Here is a 25,367-nt window from a genome sequence, read left to right as displayed (position 1 = left end):
CTATCTGTAGAAATAATAAGCACGTTGATTAAATAATCAAAGGGGATTTTTTGATGGTCTCTGGGATGAAGATAAGGCTTTCCTGTGGAGAAATTTGTCATTTGTCCTGAGGTGGTTGTGCAGATTGCCTTCAGCCATAAGATCAAACAGTGCTCATTTCACCAAGCCTTCCCTTGCTGAGGTTTAGAGGTCTGGAAGCCACCCCACAAGACTCCAGTCTCTGCTAACATACCTCCTCTATTGGGGAACTCACTACTTGAGCACAAAAAGCTTTCTTTTTCAAAGAATACAAACAGACAATTCACAGAAGAGATGCAAATGCTCAAAATAAGCCATAAAGAGACGTCTGAGCTTACTAATCATGGAAGAAATACAAGGAGACATACTTAGTTTCTCAGTTTAGCAGAAATAAAAATTGATCTGAACTTTCTGGAAGGCAGTTTAGCAACATATATCAATGTGTAAAATAACTATTTCTTTTGACTTCAGGCAATTTACCCTGAAGAAAAAATAGGACAGGTGTGTTGACAGTTTTGTTCATATTTGCAAATTCTGGAAATAAAAATGTTCAACAATAGAGAACTGGTTTAAAAAAATTAGCGGTACAGCTATACAAGGACTGTGTATCATGCAGGAGTATTCCGGTATCATGCAGTACAGGTGTTCTGGTTGCTGGAAGGAGGATTGGGCTGCTGGGGACAGGGGTGAGAGGAGGAGGGTTTTTGTTTGCATACTTTTTGGTAACTTTGCAATTTTTTATTTTTGTGAATGCATTTAATATTCAAACTAATAAATAAAATTTAAAATATTTGTAAAAAATGTTGCAGATCTCTACTAGTTATTATGGGAAGATGTCCATAACATCTTCTGAGTGAGAAAATAAAAAGCTACCAACTGGCATATAGAATATAATTTCTTTATGTAAGATTGTATATTTACTAAGGTGTAAGTATAGATATAAGTATAATTATTTCTGGAATGATGTTCCAATTTGGTAATGGTGATATCCCTAGAAGAAAAGATTGAGAGGTGATTTTTATTTTTTTTACATACTTCTCTGTATTGCATGGATTGTTTATAATGAGCATGGATTTTTTTAAACCATCAAGGAAAAATATTGTTCAGATTATTTTCTTTTCTTAAAAAAGGAAGTGCCTCTTCTGTATGTGTGTGGGAGATGATGTTTGGAAAGGACATACACCAAGGTGTGCATATGGTGGGCAGGACTGGCATTTCTTTGTTTTCTTTTGTTCTCCAGTCTGCATGTTCGTATTTTATGGTTTTTCTGTAATTAATTACTTTTGTAAATGGGAAAGGGGACAATACATTAAAAAAAAAGTTCTTCCTTAAATTGAGGTGTATATCCTATACATATATACGTACATACACACATACGTGCACATACAAATATATATAACCTACTTCTTGGCCCTTCCCCATATCTCCATCTATACATTTTTCCAATCTTTTAAGATCCTTCAATGTAGTCATTAGAGGGATATATGGAAGAAGCTATTAAACATATAGGCTTTGAAATCAGAATTCCAAATTGCTCACAAATGTGTAATCTCAGTTAAAATTCCTTATCTATAAATACTGTGGGGATTAAATGAAGCAATGTGTATAAATCACTTATCCCAGGTTGGTATATAACAACAAGCACTGAATAATTTATTTTTTCTTTCAGATATTTGAAATACAGCTTTACTCTGATTCTAAACAAAAAAGCATGGGAATGACAGTAACAAACAAGGTTTTACCACTGAATATTGTGATCCGACTGTATTAGTCTTATATTTGAAACTCAATAAGGAAGCCCTGTCTGGGTAGCTCAGTTGGTTAGAATGTCCTCCCAATAGGCCAAGGTTGAGGGTTCGATCCAAGGTTGAGGCTTCGATCCCCGGTCAGGGCACAGACAAGAATAAACCAATGAATGCATAAATAAGTGGAATAACAAATCAGCGTTTCTCCCTCTCTCTCTTCCTCTTTCTCTCTAAAATCAATTTAAAAATAAAAAGAAACTCAACAGGGAAACAATTATGTTCCAAAACAGCTAAATATGCAGTTCCAAAAAATGATTTTATTTTTTTAACTGCCACATTCACTCTGGAGGCCCATTCAGCATCCTAAAGATCCAGCCCATGTTCTGCTCAGCTATAGTAAAGTGGCAAACACGCTGCACCACCAACATCACAGGACAGTTGCCCATAAAACTGGATTTCTGATGCCGGGCCCCAGCTTCACTTTCGCACAGGTCATCCTCCTCATCTGAGTCACCTATGGGTCTTGCTCATATTGTGCTACTAAAGCCGGGTCCACGGCAACCTCTGGTGGGGAAGGAGCAGGCACGGCGACAAACCCCAAGTTAGGGTCTCCAGTTAGTTTTCTAGCAAGCCAGAGGGAGGGCTTTTCAAAGTTGTAGCTGTGGGAAGAAATGTCATAGTACTGAAGATGCTGCTTTTGGAAGACAGTTGATTTTGCCTTAACTTTCCCATCCTTGATATCCTCATTATAGGACACGTTGGGGGCATTTTCACACATTCCTACCGAATCTCCGTGCCAGTTAGGCACATTTTTATAAGTAACTCTCCAACTTACATTAAACGTTTTAATGGCACCGTGGGCTAGGACGTACATAACAGCCATTTCTCAAATTCACCAGTCAGATGAGGTTTCCCGAATGTAGTTTTTCCAGTGCCCTCGCCCTCAGCCAACACAAGTTTGAACTGAACGTGAGGTTCTCCCTGGGCAGCCATCTGATGTCCTCTGGGCCCTCCGACTCTGCATAATTTATTCTTGTTTTGCCCAGGACATAGTAGGCCAAACTCTGATTGTCTGTTTTTCATTTTTGATTGAACTTATTGGGGTGACATTGGTTTATAAAAGCATACAGGTTTCGAGTGTACAACTCTGCAGCTCAACATTGCGTCCTGCATCCTGCACTCAGCACCCAAAGTCAGGTCTCTCTCCGCCACCATTTATTCCCTCTTGGCCCGCTTCCACCTCCGCCCACCCCTTTCCCTCTGGCAATCACCATACTTTTGTCCGTCTAGGAGGGTTCTTTGTGAATTTTTCTGTTTTTTGCTTAATCTCTTCATTGCCCGTTTTGTTTTTGTTGTTCCCCTCCGCGCCACGAGGGGCGCTGCCGCCTCCAGGCTGACCAGGCCCGGGGGCAGGACGCCGGAAGTCTTCTAGCTGCCGCGGCCGCCATCTTAAAACACAGCAGATGTAGCTGCACGGTGCAGTCTAAGGGGCCGACCCGCTGCCGGCTACACCCAGTCCCTTGCCACCTTCGGCACTCCCTTTAGTAAGCCGTCTTTTCAAGGGCGAGTCTTAACCTCCTTGGGAACACTAAAGGCACTGTCTTCCGGGAGGCTTCGCCCCTTGACCTCAGACATATACTTCCGGGGACACCCATGTGACCTATCGCCCCGCCCCCTCCTACTCTCTCTTTCCGGTGGTGGAATCTGGACTAGGCGCGCAGGTAGGGGACCTTGGCGAGAACAATCCGGTGGCATCCTGTGGCCAGGGGGTCCAGCGGGGTCGGGGGCGCGGCGCTGGGGGTCGTTCCACGGAAGCCGGACCAGGTTCCGGGCGCGAAGAGCGCGGCAGGCCGACCCCAGACGCAGGTTCTCGCCTCGCCTCCGGAGGCGGCAGTCTTGCTTCAGAGAGGAGCCTGTGAAGTGGGGGTGAGCGTGGGTCTAGCCTTGAAGGCCTCGCCCCCGCATTTGGACCCCTGCTACGTTTAAGCGGCCGCGCCGCGTGGTTGGGAAGGAGCGGGGATCCTAGTCCGATGTGGGCTCCCGCCTCCACTCCGCCAGCTTCTTCCTGGGCGGTAGCAGGCTAGGCGCCTAATCCCTAAGTTGGTTTCCTCGTCTGGAAAGTAGGAGAAACTGTCGCACCGATCCCACGGGGCTGTGGTGAGGATTCAGGGAGGGAATGCAGGAGAAACGGCCTCGTGTTGGGTGTTTCTTAAGGCTGGGTGATGGCTAAGTTGGGCACGTTGCAAGTTCTGGGTGTCCAGAAACTGGGGTTAGGGACTGCACGTCAGAGTTCGCTGAGCATCTGCCACGCGCCTGTTACCCCTGAAAGCAGAGGTGAGGGTGGGACTCGAAAGTTTTGTCGGGGCCAGTAGGGAGGGGCTGCAGTGGGTGTGTTCCACCGGGACACTGGGTCGCACCAAAAGGTGATTGATCATGTTCCATTCGTGACCGCCTAGCCCACCCCGGTAAGGCGGCCACATCCACAACGCAGTTATTGGACCAATAGAACACGATAGTACTTTTTCAATATATTAATCTTGTAAACCAAAAGTATAAATAAACCTTAGGAGCTCTTTGAACCCAGGGACGTTTTCTAAACATGGATTTTTAATTTTTTTTTTTTGACGGGTCCAAATGTTTGCTAGCTAATCCTCGGGAGCTAGTGCTCCCAGAGGAGCGAAACTTGGGGTTTTCTTTTAATAGCCAGGGAAAAGGGGGTTCTGTTAACCTTGGGGTTCTTTGATTTGTCTTTCAGAAATGGCACCTCGCAAGGGGAAGGAAAAGAAGGAAGAACAGGTCATCAGCCTCGGGCCTCAGGTGGCTGAAGGAGAAAATGTATTTGGTGTCTGCCACATCTTTGCATCCTTCAATGACACTTTTGTCCATGTCACTGATCTTTCTGGCAAGTGAGTATCTGGGTGGAGTGGGGATGGGGGAGGACATGACCCTGGAACTGGGTGGCAGTTTAAGGGGTTTTCTTGAAGGGATTAAAAGGAACCTTCAGATAAGGGGCTTGGTTGCTTAGTAATTTCCCAGGCACTGGAGTTACAAGAGAGGAGACGTTTTGTTCATGGCCTTACAGTGTGATGATCATGGAATCCTCAATTTCTTGGTACTCTGTAGAGACAGTGGACTGAAGGGTAGCCCTGGGTACAGGTTTTGGCTGCCATTAGCAAGTTTTTGTGATTTGGGTGAAGTCATTCAAATTCTAAGTTTGGTTTCTGTGTATGTAAAACAAGGTTAAAAGTGCCTATCGCCTAGAGTAATTGGGAGAATGAAATGCAAAAGTAAGTAAATGTAGTGTTAATACAGAGTTTAGCTATTGTGGGTCTTTGAACCCCACTAAGCTTCCCATGAAAGAGCCCGTGGCAGTTTTCCTGAATACCGGGGTACATGTTCCAGATGACCTTCATTCTCTGCCATATCCCAGCTTGGCGCCCTTCACTCATTAGGACATAATGCACTCTCTCAGTCTTGTTGGATGAGGAACTGCTTTTTTGTCCCCAGGGAAACCATCTGCCGTGTGACTGGTGGGATGAAGGTAAAGGCTGACCGAGATGAGTCCTCTCCATATGCTGCCATGTTGGCTGCCCAGGATGTGGCCCAGAGGTGCAAGGAGCTGGGCATCACTGCTCTGCACATCAAACTCCGGGCTACAGGAGGGAATAGGTAAGGCTGAGGCTGAGTGGTAAAGTCACTAGGCTTGGGTGCCAGAACACCTGGATTTTAGGCTTGGTTTTTGTTTTGTGGCTTTGCACAAGACATCTTATGTATGTAATTAATAATCAGTTCCTGCATGCTGTGCAGCCCCTCCCCCCAGCAACTTAGTGTGTTAAGCCCTCACTGCATACCAGCTTTTGTGTTTTATCTACTAGAAGAGGGTGATTGGAAAAAGTAAAGATAGTATCTACCCTCCTGTGTGGCACGTAGGCTGTTGTCAGATTTTAAACAACATAGAGCAGGGGAGTGCATGTTTTCTGTTTGTGGCAAGTGCTGGGAAGCAAAAATAAGGTGTCGGGGATGGACTAATGATAAAGTATAATTTAAGATCTAAATGTGCCAGGAGTCCAGTGAAGGAAGGATGGGAGAGTATTCCAGCTGCTAGAGAAAGGTCCTGAGGTAGGAATGAACTTGGCACATTTGAGGGAAAGAGTGTCAAGAGGTGTGATCAGAGAGGTCCTGCTGGATCCTAAAGGACCTGGTAAGGATTTATAGACTGGAGGGGGGGGGCGGGTGTGTGTGAATATTTTTAATAGTAATGACCAATAGGATTAGGATTTTTTAAAGATGACTTCTGTGGGAACAGACCAGATAGGAAAACTGGTCCAGTGGAGAGATGGTAATGCCTTGGTCTTGGGTTGGTGGAGTAGGAGGAAATGGACAGATCACCAAAGAAGACAGACTTAGAGCATGTGGCTGGAAGGGGCAGTGCCTTAAACAGGCTACAGGTAAAGAGGTGCAAACTGACCCAGGGGCCAAATCTGGCCTGCCACTTGTTTTTGTATGGTCTGTGGACTGAGAATACTTTTTTTAAAAAGTATGTCACAGAACTGTAAGTGGCCCATAAGTGGCCCACTAAGCCTAAAATATTTATTGTCCTGCCCTTTAAGGAAAGTTTGCAGATCCCCGACCTAGAGGGTTGTGAGATCTTAGAACTCAGAATGACTAGACCTTCATTTTCTAGGACTAAGACCCCTGGACCAGGAGCCCAGTCAGCTCTCAGAGCCCTTGCCCGCTCGGGAATGAAGATCGGACGGATTGGTAAGTGTCTCCTTGTAGCTAATGCTGGGATTTGCTTTGAAGCGTTGACCCCAGAAAGCGTGCGGTATGCTCAGTGGATATAGGGCTTGGTCGCATGGCTGTTGGCAGTTAGGTTTGTTGATGCAGACCTCGAGAGGGTACCACGTGACCTATCTCTCAACCTCTGCCTGACAGTGGCTGGTGAAACTAAGAGGACATGAGTTGTCCTTGTCTTCTCAGTGTTCTCAAGGGGGTTACTACTGGCATTTTGTGTGGTCTGCCTCCTGTGTGGTCCTTGCCTATTATAGGCAAAACTTTTGTTATACTTTGTTTTATTGCACTTCACGTATGTGTTTTTTACTCAATGAAGGGTTTGGGCAACCCTGTGTCAAGCAAGTACGTTGGCGCCATTTTTCTAAGTCTTATCTAATGGTTAGCATTTTTTAGCAATAATATATTTTCTAATCGAAATGTGTACATTGCTTTTTAAAAAAAAAAAAAAATCCTCACCTGAGGATATTTTTTCCATTGCTTTTCAGAGAGAGTAGAAGGGAGAGAGAAACATTGACTTGAGAGAGAGAGACATCAGTTGGTTGTCTCCTGTACGTGCCCAGACCAGGGCCAGGGATTGAGCCCAGGACCCTTTAGTCCACAGCCAACACACTAACCACTGAGCCAAACTGGCTAGGCCTGTACATTGCTTTTTGAAGACATACTGCTGTTGCACACTTACAGTATAATGTAAACATATGGGCACTGAGAAACCAAAAAGATTCGTGTGACTTGCTTCATTGGAGTGGTTTGGAACTAAACCTGCAATATCTCCGGGGTACACCTGTAACTGTCAGTAGAACATGCCAGTCCTTGTGACAGAAATGAATGCAGAGGTCAGTGATTTCCATGGTTGGGAATCTCAGCAAGTCCCCTACATTTGTGTAGCCACAGGTGTTAGCCCTTCTCTCTAGTTTCTGTGCACTTGGTGGCAACGTGTACTGATCTCTCAGTCCAGTCTTCTCTTTGAAATTTTCTTTCAGAATACTTTTCAGTCTTTTACCTCTTGACAAGGCGATGGGCTACAGTTACACTGTTTAGGAGGGTTTTTCTATTAGCGAGTCTGGGCTAAGTCACGAACCTGGATTTGTTGGCTGCTGCTGCCATTCTGTGCAAGTTGTGTACCCTCTCTCAGCCTCAGCTTCCCTTTCTGGAAAGTGAGTTCAAATCACTTCAGAAGTTTTGAGGAAGCCGCAGGTGGGGTAGCTCCGTGTTCATCTGTTATATACCGAGGACTCATTTGGGAAGCAGTGCAATCCACTGCTGATGCATTATACTCCTGACCTAGGGAGGGCTGGGCTTCTTCCCATCCAGTCCTATACAATGATGTTTTCTCTTCTCCCCACAGAGGATGTCACTCCCATCCCCTCCGACAGCACCCGCAGGAAGGGGGGTCGCCGTGGTCGCCGTCTGTGAACAGGACTCCTCAAATTACTGTTTTCTGTTAATAAATTGCCTTTGTGTCAGCTATTTCGATTCCAGTTGTCTCTCCTTCATGTTAGGGCCACCATTCAGGGAAGTTAATTCCTTTCTCTGTCTGCATTCAACCAGGGTGTGGGACTGACTTGAGATCACAGGTGCAGTGCTAAATCAGCAGGCATTAAATAGATCCATTGCTTCAGAAGATGTATATAACCTCTCAGACAGGAACACAAGAGGGGTTGATTCAGCCCCTGACATGGGACAGTGGGTGAGCCTGCGTTCTGCAAACTGGCTTCCTGGGAGGAGGTGCCTAAGAAGAGGTGAGGAGATACCTGCAGTTGTCTTTTGTATACTGCTTGTGGCTTTAAGTTTACCTTAGTCATCTAAAGCGAATTGAGGCCTTGTTTTGAAGGTGGAGATCTTGGTTCCAAAAATGAGCCAATTCTTGAAGAGCCAGAGCAGAGTGGAAACTTGCGCCAAGTGTAGCCTGAACAGAAGAGGAGGCTTCCAGACCTGAGCCATATATAAACACGCGTGGGTGTAGACTCACCCCCCACACCTTCTGTGCAAAATTGGTAGCGCACTCTATTGCATCTTGCTTTTTTTCACTTGGCAGCTCTCAGAGATTGTTCTACATCAGTACATAAAGATTCAGTCACCCCACAAATACACACCAAGCCCTATTTTCATAGGCAATGATAAAGATAAAACTTGCTTTCCGGAAGCTTGTACCCAACTCCAAGGGCCTGGTAGCACCAGACGGTTCTGAGTGTTCTGCACGGGATTAGCATAGGGCCCTGCGATGGTGATTGTTAAACCAGCGGGTTGTCAGAAGAGGTAGGGCAGCGACATGTTTTCAAGGCTCATGACCTAGCTGGAATCAGTACTTCGTTCCCTCATTGCCGAATACCCTTCCATTGTGTGGACACTGGTCCCTTCACGACTCTTGTGCTTGAAAGAGCCCTGGAGACGCAGGTCTAGCCATGGCTCCTAAACTTTATTGAACAAGTCAACCTTTTTTAATTTTCTAAATCTTAAATGATTACTACCCAAAGTATAAAATGAACTCATGCTGTTTTAAGTGATATTAGTAAATGATATGAATCTAAAAAAATTCCAATAATACAGGTACTCCCCCCCCCTTCAGTAAATGGAACTTAGTTTTTTCTCTCCTGAGTGTGGGCTGCACTTAGTGACTCCCTTTCCAAGGAAAAGAACTGGGAAGAGGGAAAATGCCAACTGCTCTGGAGAGACCTTAATCATGGTTGTGTTTGTGACCAATCATGCTGATAACCCTGTACTCCAATTTGGTGAGATGAGAACACTTCACCTCTGCAATATTCATTCTGAAAACCCATAACCCACTTAGAGGACATTCTACAAAATAACTAAAGTTGTCAAAAGTCATGAAAAACAAGTATAGGGAAGACCAGAGGAGCGGAGAGCTAACAATACAAATGGATTCTGGACCAGAAAGAGTGTATTCATGTAAAAAAAATATAAGTAAGGTATGGAGTCCGGTTAGTAGTTTCTTGGTTTTGACAAGTGTACATGGTAACGTGAGATGTTAACATTAGAGGAAACTAGATGAGTGGTATTCAGAAACCCAATTTTCCCATTTTGGTAAATCTAAAGTTATTCCAAAATAAATTTAGGAAAAAAATGGTGCTTTCCTACTGTCAGCCTGGTTTCTAAGGCAGGAGGTAGTGCACAGACCCTCAAGAGATAGACGTGACTGGATGAAAATCCTAGTTCCTCGGCTTTGGACTCTGAGGCAAGTTATTAACCTCTCAGCCATTTTGTGAAAATTCCCATGATGATGGCTGCCTCTTAGGGTATCACAGGAATTACATAAGATTAAAGTGTTTAGCACAGTGCCTGGCACTGAAGAAGCGGCTATTCTTATGCTTGCTCAGTTCTTAAGCCAAGCAGCGTGAATGACAGCTGGCTGGATGCTGGTGAAAAATGCTGGTGGCTGCTGGAGCATTCTTTTTATTTCCTGTGATGGGACTTTGCAGCTTGGCTTGCTGTTCCTTGGTAACCAGGGATGCAATCAGCCAGATTCCTTTCGGGGTTTTGTTTTCAAGGACAGCTAATTTCTGCAGCTCAAGTTGGAATGTAGCAGCCTATTGGCCATGGAGGCAGGCAAGGCAGGACTGAGCTGTTGGCCACCTGAGACTGCAGACCATGGCAGCCCAGCCTTGCGGGCGAGCCTGATGCTGCTGGCTGTAATTCAGCCCAACCAGGTCCCCAGCAATGGCCTCAACTTCTGCCTCTTTTCTTTGACCTGAACTCCTGCAGTACTTTCCTAACAAGCCCCCTGCCTCCCCTGGCCCCTGCCCATCCCTAGAAGACCTTGCAGCTGGGTGATCTAAAGCTAGTTTGATTATATCACTCCCCAGCTATTTTATCACTGACCTACCCTATTGTCTTCAGTCTAGAATCCAGTCTCCTGCATGAATTGCTAGTGTTTTATCCAGCCCTGTCCTACTCTTCACCCTCTCACTCTGCCCAAGCCAAACTTAGTTCTTTCACTTTTCTAGTTCATGTCTTCAGCCTTTTGCCCGAGCCTTCTTTCTCCCAGCTTAGCTCTTAGTATCTGCTCTCCCCACTTGGCTTCACTGCCTTCTGCTCATCTGTTAGAATCAGTTTTTCATCACTTCAAAGTCATCTTCCTGGCTGCCCCTGAAGGTGCTTCTCCACTGAATTCCCACAGCATCCATACTGCCTGCGTGGTACTACTTGTCAACCCCCATCCTTATAGCCTATGTTCCCAATCTGTGAGCTCTGAGAAGACAGGGAGTATGTCTTGTTCATTGTCTGCCACCCCAGCACCCAGCCTAATCTCTGCAAAAGTTGGGGTTTGATGGATGAATCATTGCAAAAATGGATGAATAGGTTTCCATCTTCTGTAGTTAATTCAACTAGATTGTTTGACGTTCCTTTCTAGATCCTGGATAAGTGAAAACAGACATGTCCTTGGGCTCCAAAGAAGTAAAGGAAATCCCCCAAGGGCATTAAAGAAATAAGAAGGAAAAAGACCCCAAGACGAAATGGATTAGGGAGCAGAGGGCAGCGGGCAAAGAAAGCTGGTGGAGCCAGTAGGGCAGAATCAGTGCCAGGAGGTTAAACTTAAGTAAGCTCTGTCCCCAGCCCCAAGGTGAGGGAACTGAACTTGACCTTCACAGTAAACAAAATCCTCAGATTTCTGGGCTAATGTCCCAGGTAGGAGTGTCCCTGGGCTCTTGGCAGAAACAAGCAAATCTGCTCTGGAGAAAACCATCTACAACTGAGGCCTTGCCAGCTGTTTCTGCTTGTTTGCTTGCATTGACCTGGGTGATGTGGCTTTCTGTTGTCCAGGAGGGTCCTGTCAAGGCCATTCTCAATTTCTTTTAATGCAGGATCAAGAAAACCTTTTCCAAGGTGTGGCTTCCAAGGAGCATTAATAACCTTAGGTGGTCCAAAAAGAAGATGTATAAGGGACTTGAAATAAGTATAAGTTCTGTCTTGTGCATAGTCCTAAATGGTACAGTAGTCCCAGTGGGTAGGAGTTTTAGAGAGGTAGACCTGAGCAAATAAAGAAGTTTTCTCACTTATATATGGAATCTAACGAACAAAAGAAACTGGCAAACAAAATAGATCAAGAGAGATGGAAGCATACAACAGACTGATGATTCTCAGAGGGAAGGGGGGCAGGAAGAGATTAACCAAAGAACTCATGTGCACATATGCATGACCCAAGGACACAGACAATAGTGTGGGGAACAGCTGGGGAGGGGGTGGGAGTGGGGAGAAGGGGGTCAATGGGGGGAAAAAAGGGACATCTATAATACTTCCAACAATGAAGATAAATTTTTAAAAAATTTTCTAAGAGAGCTGCTCAAAGAGGGAATAAAACTGCTTCATTAGATAGTGATCTCCCCATCTTTGGAGGCATGCAAGTATCAACCAGACCCCCAAAGGCTAGTTACATCAGAATCTCTTAGTGTGGCAGAGACAGTTGTTCCCCAACATGTTATTTCTTCATCTATTATAAATAGGTATCTCAATTTTTAGCTGTATGTATGGTTAATCAGAATAAAACTCTAGTTCCCAGCCTCCCCAGGCAGCTAGGTGTGGCCCATAGGACCAAGTTGTGGCCAATGAGTTAAACAAAAGTTGTGTATGTAATTTATAGGAAATGTCTTTTTAAAAATTATTTTTTAATTAACTGTAGTCACCATGCTGTATATAACATCCCCAGAACTTATTTATCTTATAAATACATGAATTGTCTTGAAACGGAAAAGGCATGCACTTTTTCTCTTTCCTCTAGATAATAAATGATTTTAGGTCTTTGCTGAAACTTGTCACCTTATGAGACAGCCCTTCCCTGACCATCACACATCACTTAGTGTCCCCACCACTACTTCTGGCCGTCATTCTCAAGCTATTTAAGCCGCGATATTCATAGCACTTACCCCGCCTGATACATCTGTCTGTCTCTGAGCCCAGTGGTTCTCAACGAGGATGCATCAGACTCAGGCTCAGGAGATACGTCATGGAGGTCTGAGGACTTGCCTTTCTAACAAGTTCCTAGGGGGTGCTGATGCCTGTGGTCTGGAGACCACACTTTGAGAACCACTAGACTTGTCTGTTTAGGTCACTGCTGTATCTTGGCCCTGGGAACAGTGCAAAAGTGATAATACTCTAAATATTTGCTGACTCAAATTTCAGGCATTATTTCTTCTAATTGCTTTGAAGTAAGTACTGTTATCCACATTTTACATATGAGGAAACTGAACATCAGAGAAGTGAAGTGACTTGTCCAGGGACACATAGCGAGAAAAAGGCAGAGCTGAGATTCACACCTGTGTTTGTCTGTAACCACAGGTTATGCCCTTAATCACTGCTCGGTCATACCCTTGACAGGCTGGGCCTCAGTGCCATCAGGCTGGCAAGGAGGCTGAGAAGGGGGAAGAGGGGAAGGACGTTCCCTGTCCTTGTGTGTCTGCAGAGGGTTGGGCGGTAGGTGACAGCAGAGTCCTGCTCCTGAAGGGAGCCAGCTGCTGCGGGAGCTCGCTGCAGTCAGACCACCAGGTGGCTGCATCGTCCTGACAAAGCTCCTGCTGGGATGGGGGATGCATCTGTTCCGCTATCATTATTTTTGTGGCTCTAGACATATCCCATTTCCTGGGGGCCTGTTTCCCCATCTTTACGGAGAGGAAATTGGATCTCTATAATCTCCAGAGAGCCCTTGCAGCTCAAATACCATCTACAGGAGACAGGTAACCACTAACATCCAAATACCCCAAAATCAAATATACCATTTTTCTTCTTCCCAACTGGAAAAACAAAACAAAAACCCCCACCACCACCACCACCACCACAAAACAAACACACACACACAAAACCCCACTATAATAGCACTATCTAAAATAAATATGATGGATATCACAAAGCTGAGCCATATGTAGTTTCAAGTTTTCTAGTAGCCATAGTAATAAAGTATAAAAATAAAATTAATTTTAATATATTTTATTTAACCTACTATATCCAAAGTATTTTTATTTCAGCATTAATATGTATAAAAATTATCAAGATATTTTACATTCTTTTTTTGTACTAAGTCTTTGAAATCCAGTGTGTAGTTTATACTTACAGCACATCTCAATTCAGACTAGCCACATTTTAAGGCTTCAGCTGCCACATGTGGCTAGTGGCTGCCATATTAGCATAGTCCTAGAGTATTAATAATTAACGGCAACCATTTCTTGAGATAGGCACTGTGCTGAGTGTTTTATATTGATTCTCTTAATCCTCACAAGATTATTAGCCTAATTTTGCAGATGAGGACACTGAGGCTCAGGGAGACTGTATCTTGACCAGGATCATAACCAAGTAAGTGGAAGAGTCTTAAATTTAAACTTGGCTCCATCTGGCTTGAGTCTGGGCTCTTAATCTTGACATAATCCTGCTCTGATGGTAGTTAGTAAGGATGTGCAATCAATGGGCCCACTGATGGGGATTCCAAATCCAGGGAATGCCAAAGGCTGGGAGCCAACAAGCAGGCCTGTGGGGACAGGAGGCGAGGCCTTTACGCTTCCATTCTCCCACCCACAGCTACGTGCCTGGCAAACAACCAGTGACTCTATCAGGGAGAAATCATGATCTTAGAAAAATCATGTTTATATGATGAATAACTGAGCTTGCAAAAAAAAAAAAAAAAAATTCTGGCATCAAGAGAAAAATGAAAATTGAGAAAACAGAACCATGAGAATAACTGGCAGGTGAGTGCAGAAGAAAACAGAATGCCAAGGGACAGGGCTAGGTCCAAAGTGTGGAAGTTATAGGGAGGCAAGTTGCAGCTCTACTTCAGAAAAAAGACTGATAATGGTAATGTCAATAACTAAAGTGCATTAAGCATATACCAAGCAACTAAAAGGTAGCATCTTATTTAATCCTCATACTCATAGTAGGTACTGCTACTATTACTGTTTTACAGATGAGGAAACTGAGGCACAGGATGCTAGTAGGTAGCAGAGCTGAGATTCAACCAGAGCAACTTGGGCTGGCGTCCATGCTCTGGATTGCCATGTTATTCTAGAATGGGCTGTTCTTGTAGGCAGTGAGTTCTCTGTCTTTGGAGGCATGCAAGCAAGCCACTAGGAAATGCTCAAGAAGGATCATTCTTGAGTAGGATGGAGCCTGGTGAATTGATATTAAGCTTGTCTGGAGAGTAATGGAGGTAGCAATTGCCCACAGGAAACAAAGACTGGGAAGGAATCCCATCTATCTTTCTAATTCATTCCCTTGGGAGCAGAGGCTTCATCAGGCTGGTCCAAGTGAGGAAGGGGTCTGTGGGAGGCAGTGTGGCAGGAAGAGGGAAGGGAAGTCAGGAGCCAAGGCCTTGGTGTAATTCGGGAAGTTTCACTTCTTCCTCAAACCCAGTGGATGGGGCTGCTGGTGGCAGCATTTGGGAAATGAGCCGCCAGGCTGAGGAAGGAGGTCTGAGTGCCAGGGAACACGAGAGAGAGGTGGCAGGGAGCTAGTCTTGCTGCTTTGGAGGAGAGGCACTCCAGGGCCACTCGTGCTCAGGGAGGAGGCTGGATGACAGAGCGACCTCGCTGTGGAGGGGCGGCTCTGTGGAAGCGTCTGGTAGGGGCTGGGCAGGACCCCGTCTCCCCCATCCTGCTGGTTTCACTTCCCCTCCCAGTCACCTCCCAACCAACATGCAGACCTGTTCTCATCAAGGTCTCTCATGACCCAAGGTAGCCAAGTGCATGGGCAATTCCGGCCCTCATCTGCCTTGTCCCCTTAGCAGTATTTGACACAGTTGACACTCCCTCTTTCACTCCTTTGTTGGGAGTTGGGATTGCACCCTCTCCCGCACCCCTCCTCCCGCTGCTCGGGGCTGCTTCTCCTTTTGGTCTCTAAATATCGAAAGTCCCCAGAGCTCAGCCCTAGTCCCATGGTCTTAAATGCCATCTGCAGGTTGATAATTCAGGTCGTTTCTTCATTAACTTTCAGTCCAATACCTTCAACCATCTACTGGATGTCACAAGAATACAGCTGGAGCTAAGCTCTAGAGTCTACCTGTTCCCGAATGTGTTCCCCAATCTTCCCCATCTCAGTGAATGCCACTATCCACTGTACGCTGGTGCCCAAAACCCAGGCACCACCTTTGACCTCACCCTTGCAGCAAGTCCTGACATCCCTACCTTCGGAATAGCTATTGAATCTGTCCACTTCTCCCCATCTCCAACGCCACCTGAAGTCACCACCATGTCCTCACTACTACAGCTTCTAACTGGTTTCCTGGCTCCGGCTTCTGCCCCCTTCAAACCTATATGCCACACATGGTTTTAAAACATAAAGCCGCCCCAGCCCCCCTCCCTGACACCCTCCATTGGCTTCCTATTGTTCTCGGAAAAACACCCAAGCGGCGGGGCCCTGGCCTGGCCCTTCAACAATACCCAAAACCGCTCTGCTTTGCTCGCTGCACTAAGGTGCGCTGCACTTCTTTCTGTTCCTCAAATGTGCCAAGGGCTTCCTGTTTCTATGCCATCATCTTCTCTGTCACCCAAACAGGAAAGCTCAGCAGCGTCCCCCCGCCACCCCTGCCCAAATCTAGTCTGGCCTGAGTTGTGTGGACTGTCCTGACAGGTTTACTTTGCACCCCTTCTTCCATGCTCCCAGCCACGGCCTCCACCAGGCCTGACTGCTCCGCTTGACCTTTCAACAAAGACCGGACTGGTCTTCCTGGCCATCAGCCTCAGCTGTCACCTGACCCCAGCCACAGGTTGACCCCTGACCCCTACCCAAAGCCCAACCCCAGTCATTGGTAGTCTGCTTTCCGACTGAGATCTGACTCCTCCACCCCTCATCAGGTGTCTCCAAATGCCCCTGTATCCTAGTGCCTGGCCGAGCACTGGTGCTTAATACGTCTGTGTTAGATGAGTGAGTCATAGGGCAGGACTCAGTCAGTCCTGCTCAGCTGCACTCTCAGAGATCACATGTCCAAAAGGCCACTCTGTTTACCTACCTGTCAGATGGCGCCTTGCCCTGGAGAAGAGTCGGGGAGTCCCAGGTCCTGAAGTGGCTGTGGAACATGTGACGCTGGGCAAATCGAATTCTCTCCTCGCTCAATTGCCCCCTTCAATAAGATGGGAAGGAGCAGAGCAGCTAGTCTCTTTCTCCCAGAAACAGGTTTTATATTCGGGGCCTTTTGTTACCAAGTGTTTCCCATCCAGGCTCCCCTTGGACCTTTACAGCAGTCCCGTGAGGCAGTGGGACTTATCTGCCCCCACTGTGCAGATTCTCAGTGTAGCAGCCTGGGCCACCCTTTTAAAACATGAGTCAGATAACGGTACTTCTCTGCTCAAAGCCTTGCCGTGGTTCCTGCTTCCTTCAGAGTAGCAGCCAAAGTCGTGTTAATGGCTACAGATCTGGCCCTGCACCTTGCTGACCTCGATCCACTCACTCGCCATCTCAGTGACTCCACTCCAGCCACACCGGCCTCCTGGCTGTGCCTCAACTACGCCAGGCACATCCCCACCCAGGGACCTTTCTCTGGCTGTTCCGTCTGCCCAGAACACTCTTCCTGCGGGCATGGGCTCTTGGTTAGCTGCCTCAGCTCCTTCAAGCCTGTGCTCAAATCTCACCTTGTCAGTGTGGCCCATCCCAACCTGCCCCCATTCTGCTGTCCCAGTGATACCTTTTTTTTCCCCCTATCTCCTTGCTTTCTAGCAAACAATCTGGTTTACTTGTTTGTCTCCCACTAGAATGCAAACTCCGTAAGGTCAGGGATATTTGTCTGCTTTGTTACTGATGTAGCCCAAGCACCTAGAAGAGTGCCTGGTACAAAGCAGACGCATAGCACATGATGAATGAATGAGTGAAAGAAGTGAAGTAAGCGGCCTGCCTGGGGCAGGTACAGCGGATATGGGGCTGGAGCCCAGGCCTGCTCTTTCTGCACAAAGAGAGCATTTTCTAGCTCCTGGATCATGGCTGAAATGTACTAGGGTCTAAGAGGCCCCCACACAAAAATGATGGCTGGGTCGTGTGGGGTGGGGGACAAGGTGGACATGCACAGCCTGCCTGCCACCTGGGGCAGCTCTTCCCTTTCGGGGATCAAGGAGGAGAACAGGATGGGCTGGAAGTCCCGGGAAAATTTACCTCCTGATTCACCCAGGTAAACTGGCAGGACCTCATACCTCTGAGGTCTGGAGTGAGTGCCCAGACCAAGGCAGGACAGGTGTCCCAACCTAGACTAGCTTGAGGGGGACAGGACAGGAGGACACTCCCAGGAAGGTCCAGAGGGACAGGATGAGGCCTCCAAATCTGTTGAGCAGCTCCAAATCTCTGCACATAGGCGGCAGGGTCCCAGATTCATATTTAGCAAGTTTGCAGAAGAAATTATCCCACTGAAGTATCTAATGCTTATTGCATACTTAGTCTCTATGTTAGGCATGTGTATTCATTCATTCAATTCTCCCAACAACCCAATGACATGGATTCTATTAGTATGCCCATTTTACAGGCAAGGAGACTGAGGCACAGAGGAATTAAGTAATTTGCTCAAAATAACACATCTGGTAAGTGGTGGAGCTGGAATGTTTTCCGAATAAAATAAAACTTTAAATAGTTATTGAGATACTTTGAGAATTACAACACACATTATGAGCCTATGCTGTGAAAGAGCCCACTGTTCCCATAGTGTCAGTATAATATCAGTGGGAATATAGAACCTTAGCGGCTGGCACAATTCTTGTATAGGGGAAAATTGGATTTGTACACACTGTCTTCAATTTTTTTCCAACCATTTATTATGAAAAATGTAAACATATAGAAAACTTGATCATTTATATACCCATCACCTAGATTCAACTGTTGTTAATTCTATTTTTTTTCTGAACCATTTGAAAATAAGTTGCAAACATCATGTTATGCCACCTCCAACTACTTCATTTGCCTTCAGCTCCTAAAAAAAATATTCTCCTACCAGACTAAAATTCCTTTCTTTAAAAAAAAATCCTCACCTGAGGATATTTTTTCCATTGTTTTTCAGAGAGTGAAAGAAAGAGAGAGAGAGAGAGAAACACTGATGTGAGAGAAACACATCAATTGGTTGCCTCCAGCAGACTCCCTGGCCTGGGGCTGGGGATCGAGCCGGCAACCCAGGTACATTCCCTGGCTGGAATCGAACCCAGGAACCTTCAGTCCACAGACTGACACTCTAACCACTGATCCAAACTGGCTAGGGACAGACTAAAATTTCATTATCACACCTAAGAAAAGTGATAGTAATCCCCAAATATCATCTCATGTTCAGTCAATATTAAAAATTCCCCAGCTTCTCAAAAATATCTTTTGTAATTTTTTTCAAACCAGAATCTTGTCAAGATTTACAGATTGTATTTGGTCATTATGTTTCTTTAGTCTTTTAAAATATAGAACCCTCAGGGATTCCAAGAAGCCGGCAGATTGAGTAGAAGCTACACTGACACTCTCCCAGGAGCAAACTGGAATTACAACTAAAATATAGAAAAACCATCCTGAATAGTCAACTGAAGACGAGCTGGAGAGCACCCTCATAACCAAGGACGTAAACTGGAGACCACATAGAGACTGATAGGAAGTGCAGAGGCGCAAGAGGGCTGGCTGGGCTCCCAAGGGCATCAGCTGAAGGTCTGGAGGGATATCTCAGTTGTGGGGGTTCCCACGGAGAACTTTGGGGCCTAAACCCCAAGCTGGGCTTCCCCACCCATAACACCAGAACTGAGAAGGTGCCCACATAACATCTGGCTGTGAAAAGCAGTGGGGTTTCTGTCTGCCCAGGAGAGACTGATGGAAATGCAGGCAAACTCTTAAAGGTCCAACACACAAAGTTTCATGTGCAACCACTCACCTTGGGCTCCGGCAGAGGGAGGGCAGAGTGGACTAGCACAGTGTGAGGAGAATCTAAGGATGCTGGCTTGGAGGATAGAGCGCAGAGGGCAGCTATCTGGATTCCTGTGCTGAGTCATTCCCCCATACGGCAGAGGACATTTACCATCCTAGCAGCTTTTGCCTGAGGGGTTGGGGCAGGAAGCAATTGCCCCAACCTTTAAAAACCTCTCACCCCACCCTGTGGAGTTTCTAGAGCCTGAGGCTCATTAAGAGGCTGAATAACAATCAGCCACCCCACCCTGTGGAGTTTCTACAGCCTGAGGCTCATTAAGAGGCTGAATAACAATCAGCCTCTGGGTGCTTTGAGTCTTTGCCTGATTTGCTTCTGGACGCAGGGCTTGGAAAAGCAGACCTTGGTGCATATCTTGGTCCTTTCCAAATGCACCCAGACCCAGCAGAGGGAACCACAAACTGTGGGGTGCAGAAAGCTTCAAACAGGGTACTTAAGGCCAGTCACAAACAACATCTGACATTGGCCTGCACCAGAGACCATCCAAAAGACTGGGAGTCCTAGAAGATCTACCTAGAAGGTAGAAACAAATCCAAACAGGCAGCCAAAATGGGAAGACAAAAAATAAGCCCCAAGTGAAAGAATAAAAGAATTCTCCAGAAAAAGAGCTAAATGAAATGAAGATAAGCAATCTATCAGATATAGAGTTCAGAATACTGATCATAAGAATGCTCAACAGCATGAAAAAAGATATAGAAACCATGAAGGAAGTTAAGGATGACATGGTAGAAATGAAAAAACAAAAACAAAAACAAAACACATTGGAAGGAATGAACAGCAGATGAGGGGAAGCTGAGGATCAGATCAGCAAATTAGAAGACAGGCTAGAAAAATGACTCAATCAAAGAACCAAAAAGGTAAAACCAGTTAAAAAACAGGAGAGTTTAAGGGAGCTGTGGGACAACATGAAACATAACAATATTCACATCATAGGAGTACCAGAAGAGGTAGAAAGTAAGCATGGGTTAGAGAACATGTTTGAAGAAATAATGGCAGAAAACTTCCTTAACCTGGTAAAGAAAAAAATCTACACAAGTTCAGGAGGCACAGAGAGCCCCAAGCAAAAAGAATCCCAAGAGGCCCACGCCCAGACACATTATAATTAAATGCCAAAAATTCAAGGCAAAGAAAGAATCTTAAAGGCAGCAAGAGAAAATCAATCTATTACCTACAAAGGATCTCCCATAAGGCTGTCAGCTGATTTCTTATCAGAAACTCTACAGGCCAGAAGGGAATGGCATGAAGTATTCAATGTAATGAAAAGCAAGTATCTGAAACCAAGAGTACTCTATCCAGCAAGGCTATCATTCAAAATAGATGGTGAAGTAAAGAGCTTTCCAGACAAAAAAAGGCTAAAGGATTTTATCACCACCAAACCAGCATTGCAAGAAATGTTAAAGGGATTGCTGTAATACGAAGTTGAAATAGAGAGAAAGAGGAACATAGGCATAAAGAAATAAAATGGCAATAGATAAGTACCTATCAATAATAACCTTAAATATAAATGGATTAAATACTCCAATCAAAAGACATAAGGTAGCTGAATGGATAAGAAAACATGACCCAAATATATACCGTCTACAAGAGACCCACCTCAGAACAAAAGACTCACACAGGCTGAAAAATAAAACAAAACAACTTCTGGAGGACTTTAAAGGAGAGATCGACAGCAATATAGTCATAGTAGGGGACTTCCACACTGACTATACTGGCTAGATCTTCCAGATAGAAGTCAACAAGGAAACAGTGATTCTAAATGACACACTAGATTAGGTGGATTTAATTAACATTTACAGAACATTTCAACCCAAAGCTGCAGAATATACATTCTCCTCAAGTACACATGGAACATTTTCAAAGATAGTCCACATGTTAGGAAACAAAACAAGTCTCTACAAGTTCAAGAAGATTGAAATCATATCAAGCATCTTTTTAGACATTTACACCATGGAATACTATGCAGCTGTATAAACGAAGGATCTCTTGCTCTTTGAGACAGCATGGTGGGACCTGGATGCTAAGCGAAATAAGCCAGTCAGAGAAAGACAAGTGTCACATGATCTTATTCATGTGGAATCTAATGAAAAAAATGAACCGATGAACTAAACAGATCCAGAGACACAGAAGCATGGAACAGACTGATAAATCTCCGAGGGAAGGCAGGCGTGGGGGTGGGGGTGGGGGTGGGGGTGGGGGTGGGGAGAGAATGACCTAAGAACTTATATGCATAAGTGCATAACCCATGGACACAGACAATAGTGTGGTGAAGGCCTGGGGGCAGAGTGCAGGGTGGAGGGGATCAGTGGGGGGGAAAAGGGGGACAGTTGTAATACTTTCAACAATAAAGAGAAATTAAAACATTTAAAAAATGACAAAAAATAAAATAAAACAAAATATAGAACCCTCTCCACACACACCTTTTTTCATGACATTGACTCTTCGATGGGGAGTTGTGGTCTGTAGACTATCCCTGGATTTGTCTGTTTCCTCATAGTGTTATTGAACCTGTTCTTCTGTCCCCTGTATTTACTGTAAACTGGAATTTAGGTCTAAAGGCAGATTTAAGTTAGTGACTTTTTAGCCAAGATACTTCTCAACTGATGCTGAGTATTTTACCCCATCAGGAAACACACAATGTTAGGTTGTGCGACCACTGGTGACTCTGAGTTTCATCACTTGGTGTGACCGCAGGACTGCACCATTGTAAAGTGCCCGTCCCTCTTGGCAACTAGCAAGGAACTTTGGGATGATTCTTTGGCATGTGACTATCCTGTTCCCCCCAAACATTTGTCCCATGGTTTTGGCATCGATTGGTGGTCTTTGCCTGAATTGTTACATTGGGGGTTACAAATAGGTGATTTTCTAATTCTGTTTTTTCTTTTAAGTTATTTAGCTTGCATTTTTCTACAAAGAAGAGTTTTCCCTCATCAACTGGGGTTGAATTATAGTTCCATCTAAAGAGGCAGGGTAAATTATTCTAACTGATGCTGGACTGGTCCTATGTTTTGACTGGCAAGTGGGCCCTTCAGGTTGGCTCTGGGGTCCTTACAAATCCCAGTAGTCCTTGAACACTGTTTTGCTTTTGGAAAAGTGATGTCTCCCACTCATCTGTATTCTGCCTTCTTCAGCTCTGCGATCTGCCATTTCGGAACTGGGATGTGGATCCAGGAGGTCTGCCTCAGAGCTCTTTTGTTTAACACTCATGTCTACTGCAGGGGCCAGGCCCAGCTCTGTGTGGCCTTGTTGTGTGACCTTGGGCCAGTCCCTTTCCCCTCTCTGAGCCAGACTGTCTCTGTATAAACAATGAGGGGAGCTGAATTCTGCCTTATCCCTGTGTCCCTTGCTAAGGGTGTGGCAGATACCAAGCCTTCCTTCTTGTCACTCTGTCTCCTTCCGGCGTTTACCGTTTTATGACAATGTGCATGCTCCTCAGAGCTGAGCTGCACAGTACACTGGGACCACTGTTCATCTCCTAGAACTTCTGTGTTCCCATGAGTTAAGAGTTGTTTTGGCCCGGCCGGGCGTGGCTCAGCGGTTGAGCGTCGGCCTAGGATCCAGGAGATCGCGGTTCGATTCCCAGTCAGGGCACGTGCCCGGGTTGTGGGCTCGATCCCCAGCGGGGGGCGTGCAGGAGGCAGCCGGTCAATGACTCTCTCATCATGGATGTTTCTATCTCTCCCTCTCCTTTCCTCTCTCTGAAATCAATACAGATATATTTAAAAAAAAAAGTTGTTTCGGTTTTTCATTTGCTTAATTTTCTATGAGATTCTCATAATTCAGCCTCACACTCTCCAAAAATGATCTAACTTACCCCTCAGTACTTTCAGGCATATCCGATATCTATCAGTCTAACTTGTTGAGGAAATGTCTGTTAGAGCTTTCAGGCTGATCCAATGTGGATCTGTTGCTTTGCTCTGGGATTTTTCTGTTCTGTCATCCTGGGGGTCCCCACTCCCTCTCGGAGTTGAATTTCAGTTTCCCATGTCCCAGGTCTTCCTTTATTTTTAGTGAACTCCTGCATTTTGGTTGAGCATACCTTCCTGAAGCTGAGAAAACATAATTTTTTGAGATATTGAATGTCAGGAAATATCTTAATATGCTCACCTATTTGATATTTTGGCTTAGTAAGCATTCTTGGATAGAAATAATTTCCCATAGAATTTTGAAGGCATTACTTCATTATTTTCTGGTGTCCAGGGTTGCTGTTAAAAAGTCCAAAGTTATTCTGATTCCTGGTATTTAAAATAAAAAAAAAGATTCCTGGTATTTTGTATCTGTCTTGTTTTTTTCCTTTCTAGAAGTTTGTGGAATCTTCTTTCTGTCTTTATTTTTTCTGAAACTTCACGATGATTTGCCTTAGTGAGAAATTATTTTTATACCTTTAGTTTGGAAATTTACGTCTGAGTTCTGGAAATTGTGCAGAATTACCTTCCCCCACCCCTTGATTTTCTCTGTTCTCTATTTCTGGAACTGTGATATTTGGCTGTTGGGCCTCCTCGACTGGTCTTTAGTTCTCTTATCTTTTCTCCCTCTTTTCTTTCTTTTTATCTTTACGGTCTACTTTATGGGAGACTTTTAAAAAACTTTATTTTCCATCTACTGATTGATTAATACCTGCCCTTGTATTTTTAATTTTAAATAGCTGTGGTTTTGCTCTTATAATATGACTTAGACCTTCATAGCACCCGACTCTTGTTTCGTGAGTGCCATGTGGCCTTTGTCTCCATTTGTTCCTTCCATGGGGCTTTTTTGGGGGTTTGGCTACTTGTTTTGTTCATTCTCTTTTATCTTAGAGGGTTTCTTCTTTTTTCAAACCCTCACCTGAGTATATGTTTTTATTGATTTGGAGAAATGTCTCTTCATGCCCGCTGCCTGTTTTTTGACCGGATTACTCATTTTTAACAATCGAGGTGCATGGATTCCCTTGTGTATTTGGGTGCCAGGCCCCTGTCAGTTACGTCACTTGTGAATTCTTCCCCCCGTTCAGCGGGCTCCCTTTTCATGTTGCTATTGGTCTCGTTCACTGTGCAGAAGCCTTTTAGTTCGATGAAGTATCATTGGCTTATTTTTGCTTGTTGCCCTTGCTTGAGGGGACATACACCCCAAAATATTACAAGACTAATGTCAAATAGTTTACTACCTATGTTTTCTAGGAGTTTTATGGTTTCAGGTCCTACATTTAAGCCTTTAATCCATTTTTGAGTTTACTTTTATATATGGTATAAGAGAGTGGTCCAGTTTAATTTTTTGCACGTATTTGTTCAGTTTTCCCAAAATCACTTGTTGAAGAGAGATAGCATTTCTCCATTGTATATTCTTGCCTCCTTTGTTGCAGGTTAATTGGCCACATAAGCTCGGGTTTATTTCTGGGCTCTCTATTCCGTTCCATTGACTTATGTGCCTGTTTTCATGCCAGTACTGTCCTGTTTTGATTATTAGAGAGTCATCGTATAGTTTGCAATCAGGGCAGAAAATATCTTAATAGCAAATATTTGGATAATAACAGTTTCATTTCTTGAGCATCTCCTATTGCACCAGGCTCTGTGCTAAATGCTTATTTAACCTGACAACTCTGCAAATTTAGTATTATTGTTCGTACTTTACAAAGGAGGAAATCAACATGCAAAGGTTGAGGGACTGACCAAAATCCACACAGCTAGGATGTTGCTGACTTGGGATTTGAACTCAGGTCTGGCTGCATCAAAGGCCATGTCTGCTCTTCCCTCCACCCCCCAGTACATACATAAATATATACACAATCTCCCTTGACTCTTGAAATCTAAGATTCACTGAACCTTACAACCACAAAGTTTTTAAAGTAAAAAAAATTATTAATGCTAATTCAAAAACACACAAAAGACATAAGATTAATAAAACAAACATTGTCTACAAGCCACAGATAATAAGAAATAAAACCTTGCCAACACAGTTAAATCTCCCTTGGGTACCAT

At 44.8% G+C, this 25,367-nt stretch overlaps 1 protein-coding gene and 1 pseudogene across 2 annotated transcripts; one reads left to right on the top strand and one right to left on the bottom strand.

The window, feature by feature from the left end:
* Positions 1 to 2,277: 2,277 nt before the first annotated feature.
* LOC148093391 (GTP-binding nuclear protein Ran pseudogene) lies at positions 2,278 to 2,756 on the bottom strand (annotated as a pseudogene).
* A 632-nt stretch (positions 2,757 to 3,388) lies between these two features.
* RPS14 (ribosomal protein S14) lies at positions 3,389 to 8,024 on the top strand. 2 transcript variants are annotated; one of them, XM_016210632.2, is made up of 5 exons: positions 3,389 to 3,484; positions 4,519 to 4,669; positions 5,271 to 5,432; positions 6,448 to 6,524; positions 7,903 to 8,024. In XM_016210632.2, the coding sequence occupies exons 2-5, from the start codon at positions 4,521 to 4,523 to the stop codon at positions 7,968 to 7,970; spliced, it is 456 nt and encodes a 151-aa protein (XP_016066118.1). In that variant the 5' UTR covers positions 3,389 to 3,484; positions 4,519 to 4,520; the 3' UTR covers positions 7,971 to 8,024. The 2 variants fall into 2 exon arrangements, with proteins under 2 accessions (XP_016066118.1, XP_087673047.1); XM_087816921.1 differs by lacking the exon at positions 3,389 to 3,484 and adding an exon at positions 3,814 to 3,883.
* The last annotated feature ends 17,343 nt before the right edge of the window (positions 8,025 to 25,367 follow it).

Source organism: Miniopterus natalensis, chromosome 4 (genome assembly GCF_054644295.1).
Source record: "Miniopterus natalensis isolate mMinNat1 chromosome 4, mMinNat1.hap1, whole genome shotgun sequence".
In the NCBI taxonomy this organism is placed as follows: Eukaryota; Metazoa; Chordata; class Mammalia; order Chiroptera; family Miniopteridae; genus Miniopterus; species Miniopterus natalensis.
This window is presented reverse-complemented; position numbering and strand designations above follow the sequence as displayed.

Bases quoted from the DNA above. Each gene is read 5' to 3' on its own strand.
- RPS14 (XM_016210632.2), top strand. From the start codon at position 4,521: ATGGCACCTCGCAAGGGGAAGGAAAAGAAGGAAGAACAGGTCATCAGC. The intron at 4,670-5,270 runs GTGAGTATCTGG...TTTTGTCCCCAG, and splicing joins GTCACTGATCTTTCTGGCAA to GGAAACCATCTGCCGTGTGA. The intron at 5,433-6,447 runs GTAAGGCTGAGG...TTCATTTTCTAG, and splicing joins CGGGCTACAGGAGGGAATAG to GACTAAGACCCCTGGACCAG.